The 16,417-nt window shown below is 38.3% G+C and overlaps 1 protein-coding gene across 1 annotated transcript in view; it reads right to left on the bottom strand.

Annotated features, from left to right (window-relative positions):
* Positions 1–6,298: 6,298 nt before the first annotated feature.
* Positions 6,299–16,417, bottom strand: part of SLCO1B1 (solute carrier organic anion transporter family member 1B1) — a 115,071-nt gene continuing 104,952 nt past the window's right edge. The window contains exon 15 of the mRNA XM_010361360.2: positions 6,299–7,113. Within this exon, the coding sequence (XP_010359662.1) occupies positions 6,903–7,113 (211 nt within the window). The 3' untranslated portion in view covers positions 6,299–6,902. The remainder of the gene's footprint in view (positions 7,114–16,417) is intronic.

Genomic DNA, 16,417 nt, shown 5'->3' with positions numbered 1-16,417 from the left:
AACCCCTACAAACAAGCTCTACTAGGGAATGCTAGTGGTGTTAAAGTGCCCACATACAGTCCACCTGGGCACTTTGAGGAGCTATGGAAAACGGGCTGTTGTTCTCCAGACCCGAGAATGGTACAGCCAACAGAAGCTTGTGGCCTTAGTGTGGAACAGACTGAAGCACACAATTCCAACCCATCAGAGCAGCCACAAGAGATGCCCCCTGCAAAGCCACAGAAATGAAACTGCCTGAGGCCTTGGGAGTCAGCCTTTTGCACAAGTGTGCCCTATATGCAGAACATCAAGTCAAAGGAGATTATTTTGGAGCTTTAAGATTTAATGACTGCCCTGTTGAGTTCCAGACATGTGTGAGACCTATCGCCCCTTTCTTTTGCTTTATTTCTCCTTTCTGGAAAGGAAATGAATAACCCAATGCCTGTACTACTATTGTATTTTAGGAGTAACTAAATTAGTTTTAATTTCACAAGCTCATAGTGAGGCACTAAGTGGCTAAGTTGGCTGGACTTCCTGGGTCAATAGGGACTTCCCTAAGGGGATTTTCCCCTAACCCAAAATGAGTCATAGCGGCAAGCTAAGGGATTGAAACTTCAACCAATCATATAGGGAGTTTAAGCTCTAGCTGCAAGCCTGATGTTTTTAATCAATCAGGCCCACCAACCCACAAGTGGAGAGAAAATAAGCTAATTCTATAGGACAGAGAAAGGAAAACAGGAGAGGTCATAAGGGGATATAAGTATAAGACACCCAAGCCAGAAACAGCAACCCTTCTGGGTCCCCTTCCACTACATGGAAGCCGTACTTTCACTTTTGCTTTAATAAATCTTGCCGCCACACACTCTAGGTCTGTGCGTTTCTCTTATCGAGCTATAACACTCGCCACTGCAGTCCACAGCTTCATTCCTTGAAGCCCGTGAGACCATGAACCCTTCCATCAAGAAAAACCTTCGATCGGGAGACTTCTTGTCTCAATAGTTGAAGGAACTCATCTCCAGAAGAGACTTTGAATTTTGGATCAGATTTTGATTTAGTTGATGCTGGAACTATTGAGAAAGGGTGATTATATTTTGCAATGTGAAAAGAATATGATGTTTTTTGGGGTGCAGGGACAGAATGACATAGTTTGGATGTTTGTCCCCTCCAAATCTCATGTTAATATGTTAAGAGAGGAGAAAGCAAAAAACCCAGCCAGGCAGCCAGTTAGGCTGCATCCTCAGTTGAATTCGGTTGAATTCCTTTCAAACAAAAGAACAGCCTGCAGCCACAAATAAGGGAACTTGCACAGAGGGGCTTGCCTAAGACATGCCCACAGCCACACAAATAAGAAAGGCTACACAGGTGACTTGCCCAGACATGTCTGCAATGGAAAATTGCATCCCCTGACACATGCGAAGTAAGGGGAACAAAGGAATATGGAGCAACTCAAGCTAAGGGCCCACATGCACACTAAGAGGATGGGGTGGAGACACCGGAAAGTTGTGCCTTTGCAAATAAGATGCCCACCCCTTATTTTTTTATTTTTTTATAAAAGCTTTTGCATTCAACTGTAAAAACGGCAACACTTTTCCAGGCCCCCTCTTCACAGCAGAGAGCTTTCTACTTTAGCTTATTAAGCTTCCACTCCAACATCACCCTTGGTGTCTGCACTCCTTAATTTTGCTGGTGCTGAGACAAAGAACTCCTGGTACTACCTTAGGCAACAAGAGACTGGTACATTGTGGTGCATTGGAGAGACTGCATCAGTGTGATTTTCAGTGTTGCAGGTGGGGATTGGTTGGAGATGAATAGATCATGGAATTTGATCCCTCATAAATAGACTAGCACCATCACTTAGTAATCAGTCAATTCTCACACAGTTAATTTACATCAGATCTGGTTGCTTAAAAGTCTGGGATTTCCCCTCTTCTCTCCCTTTTGCACCTGTTGTCACCATGTGACATGCAGGCTTCTTCTATCACTTTCCACCATGATTGTAAGCTTCCTGAGGCCTCACTAGAAGCAGATGCCACTATCATGCTTTCTGTAAAGTCTGCAGAACCATGACCTGATTAAACCTCTTTTCTTCATAAATTACTTAGTGTCAGATATTTATTCATAGAAAAGCAATTACACTAATACTTGAAGTATGTTACTTCAATGAATAATTTCAACTGTAATGGATGGGAAGATGCAAGCTCTATTCCATCAGTCTGTTTTGTGCTTATGGCTCTCTCACTTCCACTCACAGAGTCATTTTTGTCCATTTTTTCAATAGGAATTTTGGACATTCTTTTCAAGGAGTTGAGTCTGGTGTAAATATTCTCAGGACCAGGCAAAATTTGAGAATATTTCCTTCTTAGGATTATTTAGACACTTCTAATCACAAAGAGATTGTGTTGTTTTTAATTATTTTATTTGTGGTTACATAGTAGATATGTATATTAATGGGGTATATGAAATATTTTGATACAGGCATGCAATGTAAAATAAGCACATCATGGAAGATTATTAAAATAATCTTGAAAAAATTCTTAAACAAATGGTAATCTATGGGATACAGGAAAAGCAGTGCTAACAGGGAAGTTTATAGCTATAAGTGCCTACACCACAGGTGTTTTCTTGTTGTTCTGTGGTCTTTTCATCCTTCTTTCTTTCTTCCTATCTTCCTCAAGTGCAGGTGATTTTCTTTGGTGATATAATTTATATTTTGCTTTTTATTTTTTTGTGCATCTATTGTGTGTTTTGTTGGTTTGGGGTTATCATGAGGCTTGCATGTACTATCTTATAACTCATTATTTTTAACCTAATAACAATTTAACACTACTTACATGAACAAACAAGCAAAAATCAAAGTAATAAAAACTCTACGCCTTAACTTTATCTCCATGATTTTTAACTTTTTCTTGTTTCTATTTATAGCTTGGCGTACCATGTCCTGAAAAGTTGCTGAAGTTGCATTTTTGATTGGTTCATCATTTAGTGTTTCTACTTAGAATAATAGATCACATACCACAGTTATGGTGCTATGACATTATGTTATGCTGCATACTTACTATTAGCAGTGAGTTTTGTACCTTTAGGTGATTATTTATTTTTCAATAATGTTCTTTTCTTTCCATTTGAAGCACTTCCTTTAGTATGTCTTACAGGATGGGTCTGGTATTGATGACATTCCTTAGCTTTTGTTTGTCTCGCTAAGTCTCCATTTCTTCTTCATGTTTGAAAGGTGTTTTTCCTGGATATATTATTCGAGGGTAAAAGTGTTTTATTGTTTTTTGTTTTTTTCCTTCAGCACTCTAAATATGTTATGCCATGCGTGCCTGTAAGGTTTCCAGTAAAAACTCCGCTGCCAGAATTTCGGAGTGCTGCTCTATCTTAATTATCTTGCTGCTTTGAGGATCCTTTTTTTATCTTTGACCTTTGAGAGTCTGATTATTAAATGCTTTGAGGTAGTCTTCTTTGGATTACATCTGCTTGGTGTTCTACAGCCTTCTTGTACTTGGATATATCTTTCTCTAAGCTTGATAAGTTATCTGGTATTATTCCTTTGAATACACTTTCTACCCCATCTCTTTCTCTACCTCCTCTTTAGGGCCCATAACAGATATGCTTTTTTGGGTCTATTTTCCATGTTGTGTAGGCTTGTTTTATTGTTTTATGTGCTTTTTTTCCCTTCATCTCCTCTGACTGTGTATTTTCAAATAACCTGTCTTCAAGTTCACTAATTCTTTGTTTTGCTTGATAAATTCTATTAAAGGATTCTTATTCATTCTTCAGTATACCAATTGTATTTCTCAGCTACAGAATTTCTACTTCATTATTTTCAATTATTTCAATGTCCTTGTTAAATTTATCTGATAAGATTATGAATTCCTTCTTTGTATTATCTTGAATTTCTGTGAGTTTCCTCAAAACAGCTATTTTGAATTCTCTGTCTGAAAGCTCACATATCTCTCTCCAGGAATGGTTCCTGGTGCCTTATTTAGTTCACTTGGTGAGGTCATGTTTTCCTGGATGGTGTTGATACTAGTAGATATTTGTCGGTCTGGGCATTGAAGAGCAAAATATTTATTGTAGTCTTGGCTGTTTGGCTGTTTGGGCTTATTTGCAGCTATCCTTCTTGGGAAGGGTTTCCAGGCATTTAAAAGAACTTGATTATTGTGATATAAGCTGTGTCTGCTTTAGGGAGGACCCCAAGCCCAGTAATGCTGAGGTTTTTGCAGACTCGTAGAGGTACCACCTTAATGGTCTTGAACAACGTCCAGGAGAATTGTCTGGATTTCCAGGCAGAGATTCTTGTTCTATTGGTATTTTCTCCCAAACATACAGTCTCCTTCTCTGTTCTGAACCAACTAAATCTAGGTTTGGAGTGGCATGAGCAGCTCTGTGGCCTCCAGAACTATGATAACATTGGGTTACACCTGAAGCCAGCACATTTCTGAGTCTTGCCCAAGGTCTGCTATAATTACTCCCTGACTACTGCCCATGTTTGCCCATGGGGCTCTATAATCAGCAGGCAGCAAAGCCAGCAAGGCCTGTGTCCTTTCTTTCAGGGTAGTGAGGTCCCCTAGGCCCCAGAGGTGCCATCCAGGAGTCAGAGACTAGAGCCAAAACTCTTAAAGGCTACCTGGTGTTCTATCATATAGTGGCTGAGGTGTCACTCAAACCACAAGACAGTCTTTCCCATTCTTCCCTCACATTTCCAAATACAGGGGAGCCTCAACCCATAGCCACAACCACTTCAGGCCCACAGGCAGTACTGCCAGACTACCGCCAATGTTTCCTTAAGGCCCAAGGGCACTTTAATCAGCTTCTATTGAATTCTGCCTGACCTGGGATTCAACCTGCAGGACAGTGGGCTCCTCTCTGGCCAAGGGCAAGTTCAGAAATGCTATCCAAGAGTCAAGTCCTGGAACCAGGGACCTCAAGAGTCTGCTTAGTGTGTTAACCCCTGTGATCTCTCTGGTATGTGAAGCCAGCAAGACTTGGAGACTCACCCAAGGCTCTCAGTGTAGTATCTGGGTATCAATATTATTGTTTATTGTTGATTAATGAGACATACCAGTCTGATGATTGATTTTTAATTTTTACCAAAGCAATTTATGCACAAATTGTAAAAATAAGATTACATCAAAAATCTCATATTGAAAATGAGTTTTTCTCTGCTTGTTATTACTGCTTTCTGGAGGCAAGCATTTACAACTCTTTTTAGCTATTTCTTCTGTTTACCTCCATATTTCTAATACTTTTAAGTACAGATTGATCCTGTGATCCTGCTAGTTTTTATTCCTGAAATACTTCGTTTTATTCAACTTCACTTTATTGCACTTCACATATTTTGGTGTTTTTTGTTTTTTTCAGATTGAAAGTTTGTGGCAATCCTGCATCAAACAAGTCTATTGACATCAGTTTTTCAAAAATATGTGCTCACTTTATGTCTCTGTGTCACATTTTGCTAATTCTCACAATATTTCAGACGTCTTCATTGTTATTGTATCTGTGATAGTGACCTATGGTTAGTGATCTTTGATGTTACTATTGTAATTGATTTGACTTGCCACTATCCATGCCCATATAATAGGTGGAACTTAATCAATAAAATTGTGTGTGTTCTGAATGCTCCGCCAACCAGCTATTGTTACATCTCTCTCCTTGGGCCTTCCTATGTCCTGAGACAGAACAACATAGAAATTAAGACAATTAATAACCTTACAATGACCTCTAGGTGTTTGAGTGAAAGAAAGAGTCACACATCTCTCATTTTAAATCAAATTTAAGAAATGATTAAGTTTAGTGAGGAAGGCATATCAAGAGCCAGGGTAAGTCAAAACTAAGCATGTTGCATTCAATAGTTAACCAAGTTGTGAATGCAAAAAGAAAGTACTTGAAGATAATTAAGAGTCCTACTTCAGTGAACACACAAATAATAACAAAGTGAAACACACTTATTGCTAATATGGAGAAAACTTCAGTAGCCTGGTTAGAAGATCAAAGCAGTCACAATGTTCCCTTAGGCCAAGTCTAATCTAGAGTAAGGTCCTACCTCTCTGTCATTCTATGATAACTAAGAGAGGTAGGAAAGCTGCAAAAGAAAAAATGCTGTAGAATTTAGTTCATGGGGTTTAAAAAAAGAAGGTGGTTTCATTACCTAAGTGCAAAGTGAAGAAGCAAGTGCTGATGTAGAAGGTGCAGCAAATGATCCAGGAAATCTAGCTAAGATGAGAGTGGCTACATTAGTCAAAATCAACTTTTCCTAATCCATTAAATCCAATAGAAATTTAACACATAATGTAATATGCTGTTTGACAATCACTGCTTGCAAATATTGGAATGTCTTTATTTCTTCATTAATATTTAAATGTATTCTAAATTTACTTGACCAAAATAATTATACATTAAGAAAGTCTGTGAAATATATAATTTTATGTGAATAACCGATATTATTGTAGCATGCATCCAGGCTAGACTTCAGGCCTCAGTATTACAGTTCAAACTGCACATTTGTTTGTTTAATAAAAAATAGACATTAGGCATTTCTTTTTACTTAGGATATTAATCTACCTCCTTCTTTTTAACCTCTACCTGTATTCTACTCATTTGTTTTATTAAGAATTACAATTACTTGAACAAGTATTTTTTCTTTTATTACACAATAACCATGCCTCTTACTTTAAATTTGTATGGATCTCATAGTCTAGCCTTAACCACAAATACATAGCTATAACATAACAATGAGTACTCTCATTTTTTCTACATATAGTTTGTTTTATTATAAATTCATAGGCTTATTAATACTTTCACCATAAAAGATGTGGAGATTCTCAGTGAAAGGGCCAGGCACTCCTCAAAAATAACATCTTACTGAATCAATGCAATGCTGTTTGGAAACACAGAAGCAGAAGTGGCTTTTTTTTCTCCCCTTAATAATGTGTTTCACTATCTGCCCCAGCGGAAGGGACAACATCTTTATTGTTATTTAAGGATTCTAAGTTTGCTTCATCCATGACACTTCCGTTTTCTGATGCATTGATATCTTTCTCTTGAAATTTTGTCTTCATGGCATAAATTAATATAATATATAAAACAAGTGATGAGACTCTTAACACTGAAGATAAGCCCAAGTAGACCTTTCTGTGGAAACAGACAAAATAGAACAATAAATCATTTTAAATCGTGTATAATAACTTACAACATTTCCTTCAGTATCCGGATCCTAAAGAAAAAAATAAAATTTAGAGATAAAATATTAAGACAATAATTCTAATAATTATTTGTATTGGGGCATAATGATAGATATTTTATTATTGTAATAGGGTTATGAAGCCATAGAAACTATGCTCCAGTTGCCTCTGGCCTTCTTCATAGCAGGAGAAAAATATACAACCCAAGCCCTCTTAAGCTATCCCACCCCACCTACAGCTGGGAGGAGAAACTGAGAAGTATGTTTGAAATTTATAATCCAGAGGTTACTGGATTATAACTAAAATAATTAAACCTAAATATAGGCCTGTAGAATGCTATCCCTTCTCCAGCACCTCACGCCCTTTTAATAAAGGCTTATCAAAGCAGTTCCTTTTACCCAATGCATTATGCTTAACTGTAATGAAAAAAAATGCCAGTCATACCAAAAGTGAAAAAAACTCAGATTGAAAAGAGTAAGTAAGCTTAAAACCAGATCTAGATATGTCAGGGATGTGGAAATTTTCAAAATGGAATTTAAAACAACTATGATTAATATGTTAAGGGTTCTAATCAATAAAGTAGACAGCATTCAAGAACAGATGGGCAATGTAAGTATAAAAATAAAAATTTTAAGACTCCAAGAAAAATGCTAAAAATAAAAAATTTTGTAGCAGAAATGAAGAATGCGTTTGATGGGTTTATTGTTAGGTAGAACACAGCTGACGAAGACTCTCTAATTTGAAGATATATCCATGAAAACCTCCAAAACTGAAAAGCAAAGAGAAACCAGACTAAAAAGCAAGCCAACTGATAGTACATAAACATTTTGAGACAATTATGTAAGTGGGTGTATGGAAAGATTAGAAGGAAAACAAAGAGAAAAGGAGCAAAATAAATATTTTTAAAAAATAATTACTGGCCAGGTGCAGTGGCTCACACCTGTAATCCCTGCACTTTGGGAGGCTGAGGCAGGAGGATCACTAGGTCAGGAGTTAGAGACCGGCGTGACCAACATGGTGAAACCCGTCTATACTGAAAATACAAGAACTAGCCAGGTGTGGTGGTGGGTGCCTGTTATCCCACCTCCTCAGGAGGCTGAGGCAGGAGAATCACTTGAACTCGGGAGGCAGGAGTTGCAGTGAGCCAAGATCATGCCATTGCACTCCAGCCTGGGCATCAGAGTGAGACTCCATCTCAAAAAAAAAAGAAAATGTTACTAAGAATTTCTCTTAAATTAATGTCAGACACTAATCACAGATTCGGGAACCTCAGAAAATGCTAAGAATTTATCCTTTGAGTTACAAACAATTCAACTACACTTCCTAAGTTATTTTAAAATATACAAATAAGTTATTATTGATCAGAAAAACTACATGTAGGTGTGTTATTTTCAAATTACAGAAAGTCAGAGATAAAGAAACTTTATCCTGAAACTAACCAGAAAGAAAAACAAATTTTATCTATGGGGAGAAAATATGTCAGGCTTCTCTTCAGAAACCATGCAAGCAAGAAGAGAGTGGAGTGAAATATTTAAAGTCTTAAGAGAAAAAAATCACCAACTTAAAATTCTGTACTCTGTGAAATTCTTTTATTTTATTTTATTTTATTTTTTTTTTGAGACGGAGTCTCGCTCTGTCGCCCGGGCTGGAGTGCAGTGGCCGGATCTCAGCTCACTGCAAGCTCCGCCTCCCGGGTTTACGCCATTCTCCTGCCTCAGCCTCCCAAGTAGCTGGGACTACAGGCGCCCGCCACCTCGCCCGGCTAGTTTTTTGTATTTTTTTTAGTAGAGACGGGGTTTCACCGTGTTAGCCAGGATGGTCTCGATCTCCTGACCTCGTGATCCGCCCGTCTCGGCCTCCCAAAGTGCTGGGATTACAGGCTTGAGCCACCGCGCCCGGCCGTGAAATTCTTTTAAAAGTAAAGTAGAAATAAAGACATTCTCAGACAAACAACACTTGAAGAAATGCTTTTCCAGCACATCTTCCTTGTAAGAAATGTTAAGAGAAGCTTTTTAGAGAGACTCATATAGGTCAGAAACTTGACGTACACAAAGAAAGCTAAAATAAAAGTTTATAATTATACAGTCATATAAAATCAGAGTCATATAGACTATTCAGTTGACCACAACAGAAGAAAAAAGAATAGAAGACAAAAATAGGTCAAAGAACAAGTATAACTAATAGAAAATAGTAAAATTATGATCAACATTAGTCTAACAACATCAGTCACTTTTAATGTCAATGATCTAAATCCACCAATTAAAAGACTGAGTTTGTTAAAGGATTGAAAAGAAGAAACAAACTATATGTAGTCTCTGAGAAATCTACTTTAAAGATGTATAGATTAAAAGTAATTAGATGCAGGAAGATATATCATGCTACCACAAAAATAAAAATAGTCAAGTTCTTTTCAAGATGGCTGACCAGGGACATCAAATTACAATTCTCCTCAGAAAGAAGATCAAGGTTACTGGTGAATAAGGAAGTTCCAAATGAAAAACTGAGGAAAGAGAGCCAGGAACTGTTAAAGTGCCCATAAGAAGAAGCTGTGGTGCAGTAAAGAAAAGCAGTAAAAGTCTGGCAATAATCAACCCCCAGAGAACCCTGTGAAAACATAGCTAAAAGTGCTTCTCTGCTCCCCTCACATGTCTGATAATCTGCTGACCACTAAATTGTTGGGAATTTCCTCTGCCCTCTTGACCCAGGGTAATGCTATTGGTAGCAATTTGGGAACTCCCCAGGGACAGACAACTGGGTGGCCAGCCTGCACAGGTACGGTTGCACCACCTTCCTATCTAAAGGAAGGAGGTGCCACACTGTTTGTGCATCTGTGGTATGCCACTGCCTTGCCTGAGGATTCTCCATCTTTGAGTCACCACACCACCAAATTCCTGGCAAACATATCCAACAAAATTCTCTGACTTTGGCAGGCACAGGGGTCAGTGGACTTTGGGGAAACAGCAGGACCTCTGGAGATCTAACTCTCAGTGTGTTCTTCCCCTAAGAGAGTGGGGACTGTAGCCCACTATAGCTTTCCTTGGGACAAAGAGAACATGGGTACAGCAACAATTACTAAAGGAGGCAGTACCAACACTCAGGAATGAATCTGGGTAGACGGTGATTTCCCACCCTCTCCACCGTACACTGTTGTGGATACAGCAGTGGTTCTTCCTGCTGAGGACTGGCATGTATGCACTCAGATGAAGCATCTTTTGTGTTTTTTGCAGGAGTTGCAGCCCAGATAAAAGTGAACCTGCACTGCTTGGGCTTACATGAAGGGCAGGGTCCAGCTACCCCTCCCTACACATAACAGTAGTATCCTGGTAATGGAGAACAAACCGGTCATGGAGATGCCTGCTCTGGACTTGGGAAAGAGGCTCTACCCTGAATCCATTTTTATGATAGTCACTAGAGGGGCATGCCTGCAGCTGCACTATGGCCAGGAAACAGATGACAAGGACTTTGTGGACTGAAGGTCACGAGCCCTGTAACAGGGGCATGAGAGTGAGGCAGATTATGTTTCTGCCAGCTGAGAATGAGAAACTGGTGGACCTCCCCGGCCCATTTCCACCAAATTTTACATATCCACACATGATTTCTTTATACCACATCCCATCAGGGCCAGGGAAAGTGCTTCAATTCAGTTTTGGTCTGACTGAGGACAAATTGGCTCTCACTCTTAAGTATCATCTACTGGATTGCAGCCTGAACTATCCACCAAATTAAAAACATGCCACCAGAATAGCTTAGAGCTAGCCCCTAAGATAAAATTCCTGAGACCTCCATACCCTCACGCCATAAGAGACAGTGTGTCAGATCATACATTCAATACATCATAACAACAAGTAACATCTAAGAAAACCACTGCACAGAATCTATCCACAACCAAGGGAACCCTACTAAGCCTTGGCCTTATGAAACCCAGAAATGAGGCCAAACCATCCTGCACAACATACACCACAGTCATATCCTCAAGGGAAGAAATAATAAAAAATTTAAAATGTCCTATTCAAACAACAGAAAATTCAAAATAACAAGTGCCAGCTTTCTCAAATGAGAAGCAATCAGCACAAGAACTCTGGCAGGACAAATAGCCAGAATATCTTGACAACTCCAGAGGGTCACACTAGCTCTCTAGCAATGGACATTAATCATATTGAAAAGTTTGAAATGACAGACAAAGAATTCAAAATATAAATTGCAAGAAAACTTAATAAGATCCAAGAGAAAGTTGAAAACCAATAAGTAAAACCAGAAAAACAATTTAGGATATGAAAGGTGAGATAGATATATTAAGAAAAAACCCAATAGAACTTCTGGAATTAAAAAAGTTACCAAAAGAATTCCGAAATACAGTTGGAAACTTTGACAATAAATTAGACTAAACATAAAAAATAATTAAAGGTATTTGTGATAGTTAATAATGAGTGTCAACTTGATTGGATTGAAGGATGCAAAGTATTCATCCTGGATGTGTCTGTGAGGGTGTTGCCAAAGGAGATTAACAATTGAGTCAGTGGGCTGGGAAAGGCAGAACTACCATTAATCTGAGTGGGCACCATCTAATTAGCTGCCAGCATGGCCAGCATATAAAGCAGGCAGAAAATCATGAAAAGACTAGACTGGCTTAGCCTCCCAGCCTACATCTTTCTCCCATGCTGGGTGCTTCCTGCCCTCAAACATCAAACTCCAAGTTTTTCAGCTTGGGACTTGAATTGGCTTCCTTGCTCCTCAGCTTACGGATGGCCTATTGTAAAACCTTGTGATCATGTGAGTTAATACTCCTTAATATGCTTCCATGTAATATATATATATATGATATATATGAGATATATATATATGATTGTGTGAGTTAACACTCCTTAATATGCTCCTATATATACATAAAATCATATTATATATTCTGTTAGTTCTCTATATGTGGATTATATATAATATGATATATATGATATATATAATCTAGATATATAAAATTATATATATAATCTATGTATATCATATTTTATACATATATATTCTATTAGTTCTATCCCTCTAGATAACCCTGACTAATACAATCTCGAAACTGGTCTTTCAAATTAACACAGTCATAAAAAACAAAAAAAGAAAACAGAAGATAAAAAAATGAGTGATGCCTTCGAGAAACATGGAGCTATTTAAAGAAACAAGACATATGAATTATTAGCACTAATGAGAGAAAAGAAAAAGTAAGCAACTTAGAAAACACAGTTGTGGGAATAATTCAGAAATTAAAAAATAGTCTTGCTAGAGAGCTTCACATCCGTATACAAGAAATTCAGAGAACACCTATGAGACACTATACAAAACAACCATTCTAGAGGAATATAGTCATCAGCTTGCCTATGTTCAGCATGAAAGAACAAATCTTAAAGGCAGCTAGAGAAAAGGGCCAAATTATTTATGAAGGAAATACCATTAGACTAAAGGTGAACTTCCCAGCTGACACACTGCAAGCTAGAAGAGATTGGGGGCTTATTGTTAGACCTACAAAATAATAATAATAATAATAATAATGACAGCCAAGAACCTCATAACCTCCCAAATGAAGATTTGTAAATAAAGTAGAAATAAAGTATTTCCCAGACCAGTAAACGCTAAGGAAATATGTCACCACCAGATCGGTTTTAGAAAAAATGCTCAAAGCGATTCAAAACAGGAAAGAAAGACCGATACTTGCTACCATAAAAGCACACATAATTAGAAAGCCTACAGATCCTATTAAGTAACTACACAATGGCATCTACAAAGCAACTAACAACAGTATGAGAGGTACAAAGTCTCACATATCAATATTAACTTTGAATGTAAATTGCCTAAATGCTTCATATAGGAGACATAGAGTAGCAAAGTGGATTTAAAATAAAAAAAGACAACCTTCTGCTGCCCTTAAGGAATCCATCTCATATGTAAGGACACCCATAGACTTAAAGTAAAAGGATGAAGAAAGATCTGTCTTTCAAATGGAAAGCAAAAACAAGCTGAAATTCCTCTCTTTGTATCAAATAAAATAGACCTTAAACAAACAACAGTTTCAATAAAACCCAAATGAATGCATTATATAATGATAAAGCATTTAATTCAACAAGATTTAACTAATCTAAATATATACACACTCAATACTGAAGCAATCATATTTATAAAATAAATACTACCAGACCTAAGCAAAGAGATAGAAAGTAATACAATGAGAAATAAGCTTCCACACGAGACTGACAGCACTAGGCAGGCACAACATCAAGGCCAAAAGCTAAAAAAAAATTTCGACTTGAACTAGACTCTTTACCAAGTGGATCTAATAGATTTCTAGATAATACTTCACCCCAAAATCAGAGAAAATGCATTTTTTTATCTGTTTATAAAACATCCTCTAAAACTAACCACATTCTAAGTCATAAGTCAAGTCACAATACATTTTTTAAAATATCAGAATTATAACAAACATCTTCATGAACCACAGTGGAATAAAAATAGAAATCAATATCAAGAGCAACTGTCAAAACTACACAATTACAAGAAACCTATATAACTTGGCCCTGAATTACTTTTGGGTAAATAACAAAATTAGGGCAGAACACAATTTTTTTGTTTTAAACAAATGAAAATCGAGACAAAGTATATTAAAACCTGTAGGATATAGCTTAAACAGCGTAAAGTGGAACGCTTATTGCACTAAATGTTCATGAAATTATCCCTGCAAAATCATAACTGAGACAGTGAAAGAGATCTGAGCTAACCAACTCCATCTCGCTTCTATCCTCCAAGCTGTTCCTGTTCATTTCTGGGTGTAAGCCGAACTAATTCTGGGAGAAATTTAATTTACAGCTTCGAGTTTAAAACCAAGACAGTAACAGTCCTTTCCCAAAACAAACCAGCTTCTTGCCTGGGAAACAGACTACCTTTGTAGGACTAACAACTTAGCCGAAAGATTAGAAATTACGATTTAGGAGTAATGCATCTGGAGGCTACAAGATTCTGACTCTACCCAAATTGTTCCTGAGGCTAATAGCACTATTGAAAACCTAAGATCAATACTTGATATATTTTGCAGATCCTGAAATTCACAGATGAGCTCACACCACCCAGACTGATAAACTGACTTATCTCAAGCTGTGGCCCCCTCCCAGGAAGTGATTCAGGACAGTATCAACACCCTATGATTTCATCTCTGGCCTGACCAATCAGAACTCTTGACTCACTGCCCCCCCCCCCCCCACCTACCCACCAAATTATCTTTAAAAACTCCAGTCCTCAAATTCTCAAAGAGAATGATTTGAGTAATAACAAAACTCTGGTGTCCTGCACAGCTGGCTCTGCATGAATTACTGTTTATTGCAGTTCCTCTGTTTTGATTAGTAACGTCTTTCTTGATAAATAAGCTCTGTCTAGGCAGTGGGCGAGATGAACCCATTAGGTGGTTACACACTTGGGGTCTCATCTGGGATTGCTCTTGTGCCTACCTGCCCGTGGTTCAGTAGCCCTGCTCTGGTGATGGATCCAGAGGCCAACTCAAGCGACTGCCTAGTTCTCTTGGACTGTGGGCTGACTCTGGCACTGTCTCTACTGGCAGGGTGCTGCTGACCCAATGCGCATGAATTTAATTGCAATGGAGAAATAGTTCCTGGAAATAGTGTCTGTCTCTAAACTAATTTGGTGAGTATTCTAGGCACTGCCAACACCTCCTTCCTTCTCCCAATTGGTTTGGCTCATTTGGGGGTCATGATTTGGCTTCTTTAGGGGCCTTGGTTTGGCTCCTTTGGGGTCCTTGGTTTTTTTTTTTTTTTTGAGGTCTCAGTTCAGCTCCTTTGGAGGTGTTGGTTAGCTCTAATTAGTAGGAACAGTCTTGGTTCAGGAGATTTCTCTTCAATCAAAAAGATTTCAAGGAGATTTCTTAGGTGGAGAATAGAAGGTTCATTTGGGAGGAATACTCGGAATTCTTGGTTAGAAGTTTTGGTTTGGAAGGTCTTCTGTCTGTCTTGTTTTTGTTGTGTGTTTGTTTGTATATGTGGAGGAGACCTCTAAAGGAACTACGGATGGAAGTGTAGGCCATCTAACTCAGAAAACTCTCATTATCTGGTCACATTCAGTGAGTCCTGAAGGAAGCTCAAAAGGCTTGACTTGGGGTGACTGTTCACTTCTTCATCTTGCCCAGAGAACTGAATTCCCAGTTGGAGGTTATCTCGCCAAACCTTGAGTGGATCAGAGATGACAGGGACCGATGAAAGAAAGTTTGAGCCTTGCCAGGTCAATACTGGGTGCTGAATGAGGTGACAAATGTCTGTTTTGTTATGTGTATTTTGCTAGGCAGGGGTGGAAAAATGTTAATTTGATTCCTCATGAAGCCCACTGGGCAGCATCTTGCAAAAATGAGAAGCTTTTGCCTATGGTTTTACAAAACAGAAAAGGATAATTTTCTTTTATGAAGTGGCTTGGCCCCCAAAGCTACAGTGCGATGAGTAGGGTCATCAAAAGCCACTTCGTTCTTCTGGAAGTGCAGAGAAAGGGAACCCGGAAACGTGGCATGCTGGCAAAAGGGGTAAGAATTTCTTACCAGCCAAGCTTCTGGTCTCTGTCTCTGTCTTTCTCTCTCTCTCTCTCTCTCACTCTCTCACTCTGTGTGTGTGTAGTCTGATTAATAGAAAAATGAATTTTTCAGACTAGTCTTAGGCTTTAGCAAATCTGGTGTACTTTGTCCTAAGAATTTGTCTTTTAGTGTTGTTCTGTAATGGAGAGGGGTATCATGGGAAAGAATATAGAAAGTAGCCTTAGGATTCCTATAAGCCCACTTTTTAAGCCAGCCTTTCAGGCTGGTCAGCTACAAATTTTGCTGTGTGTTTCTGAAACCTATACTGGATGAGATTTCCCTCTCATCTTGTTTTATGTCCTTGGGAGCTTGACCTTGTAATCATGTGGCAGTACTTACTCTTGGTCTCTGCCATCTAGAGGACAGGAATTTTGTGGTTAATGTTAGCCCTAAAAATTATCTTGAACAGTTAAAAGCCTTTGCAAGCTTGAAATTGGTTGCACTAAAATCCTTCTAGGAAAGGTAATGAAGACTAACCAATGCTGTAGCTCAGAAACTAAGGGTTTGTCTTTTCACAATGGTGGCCTGGGACTCAATTCTTGGCCCAGGGAATGAGTGCTTTCTGATTTGATATTCTTGTGACTTTTGCCATTTGTTGATTCTCTCCTTCTCCATGACCAACTTCTGGCTTCCCTTCTTGAATTTTCGTTTC

This window comes from Rhinopithecus roxellana, chromosome 10, assembly GCF_007565055.1.
Source record: "Rhinopithecus roxellana isolate Shanxi Qingling chromosome 10, ASM756505v1, whole genome shotgun sequence".
NCBI lineage: Eukaryota > Metazoa > Chordata > Mammalia > Primates > Cercopithecidae > Rhinopithecus > Rhinopithecus roxellana.
This window is presented reverse-complemented; position numbering and strand designations above follow the sequence as displayed.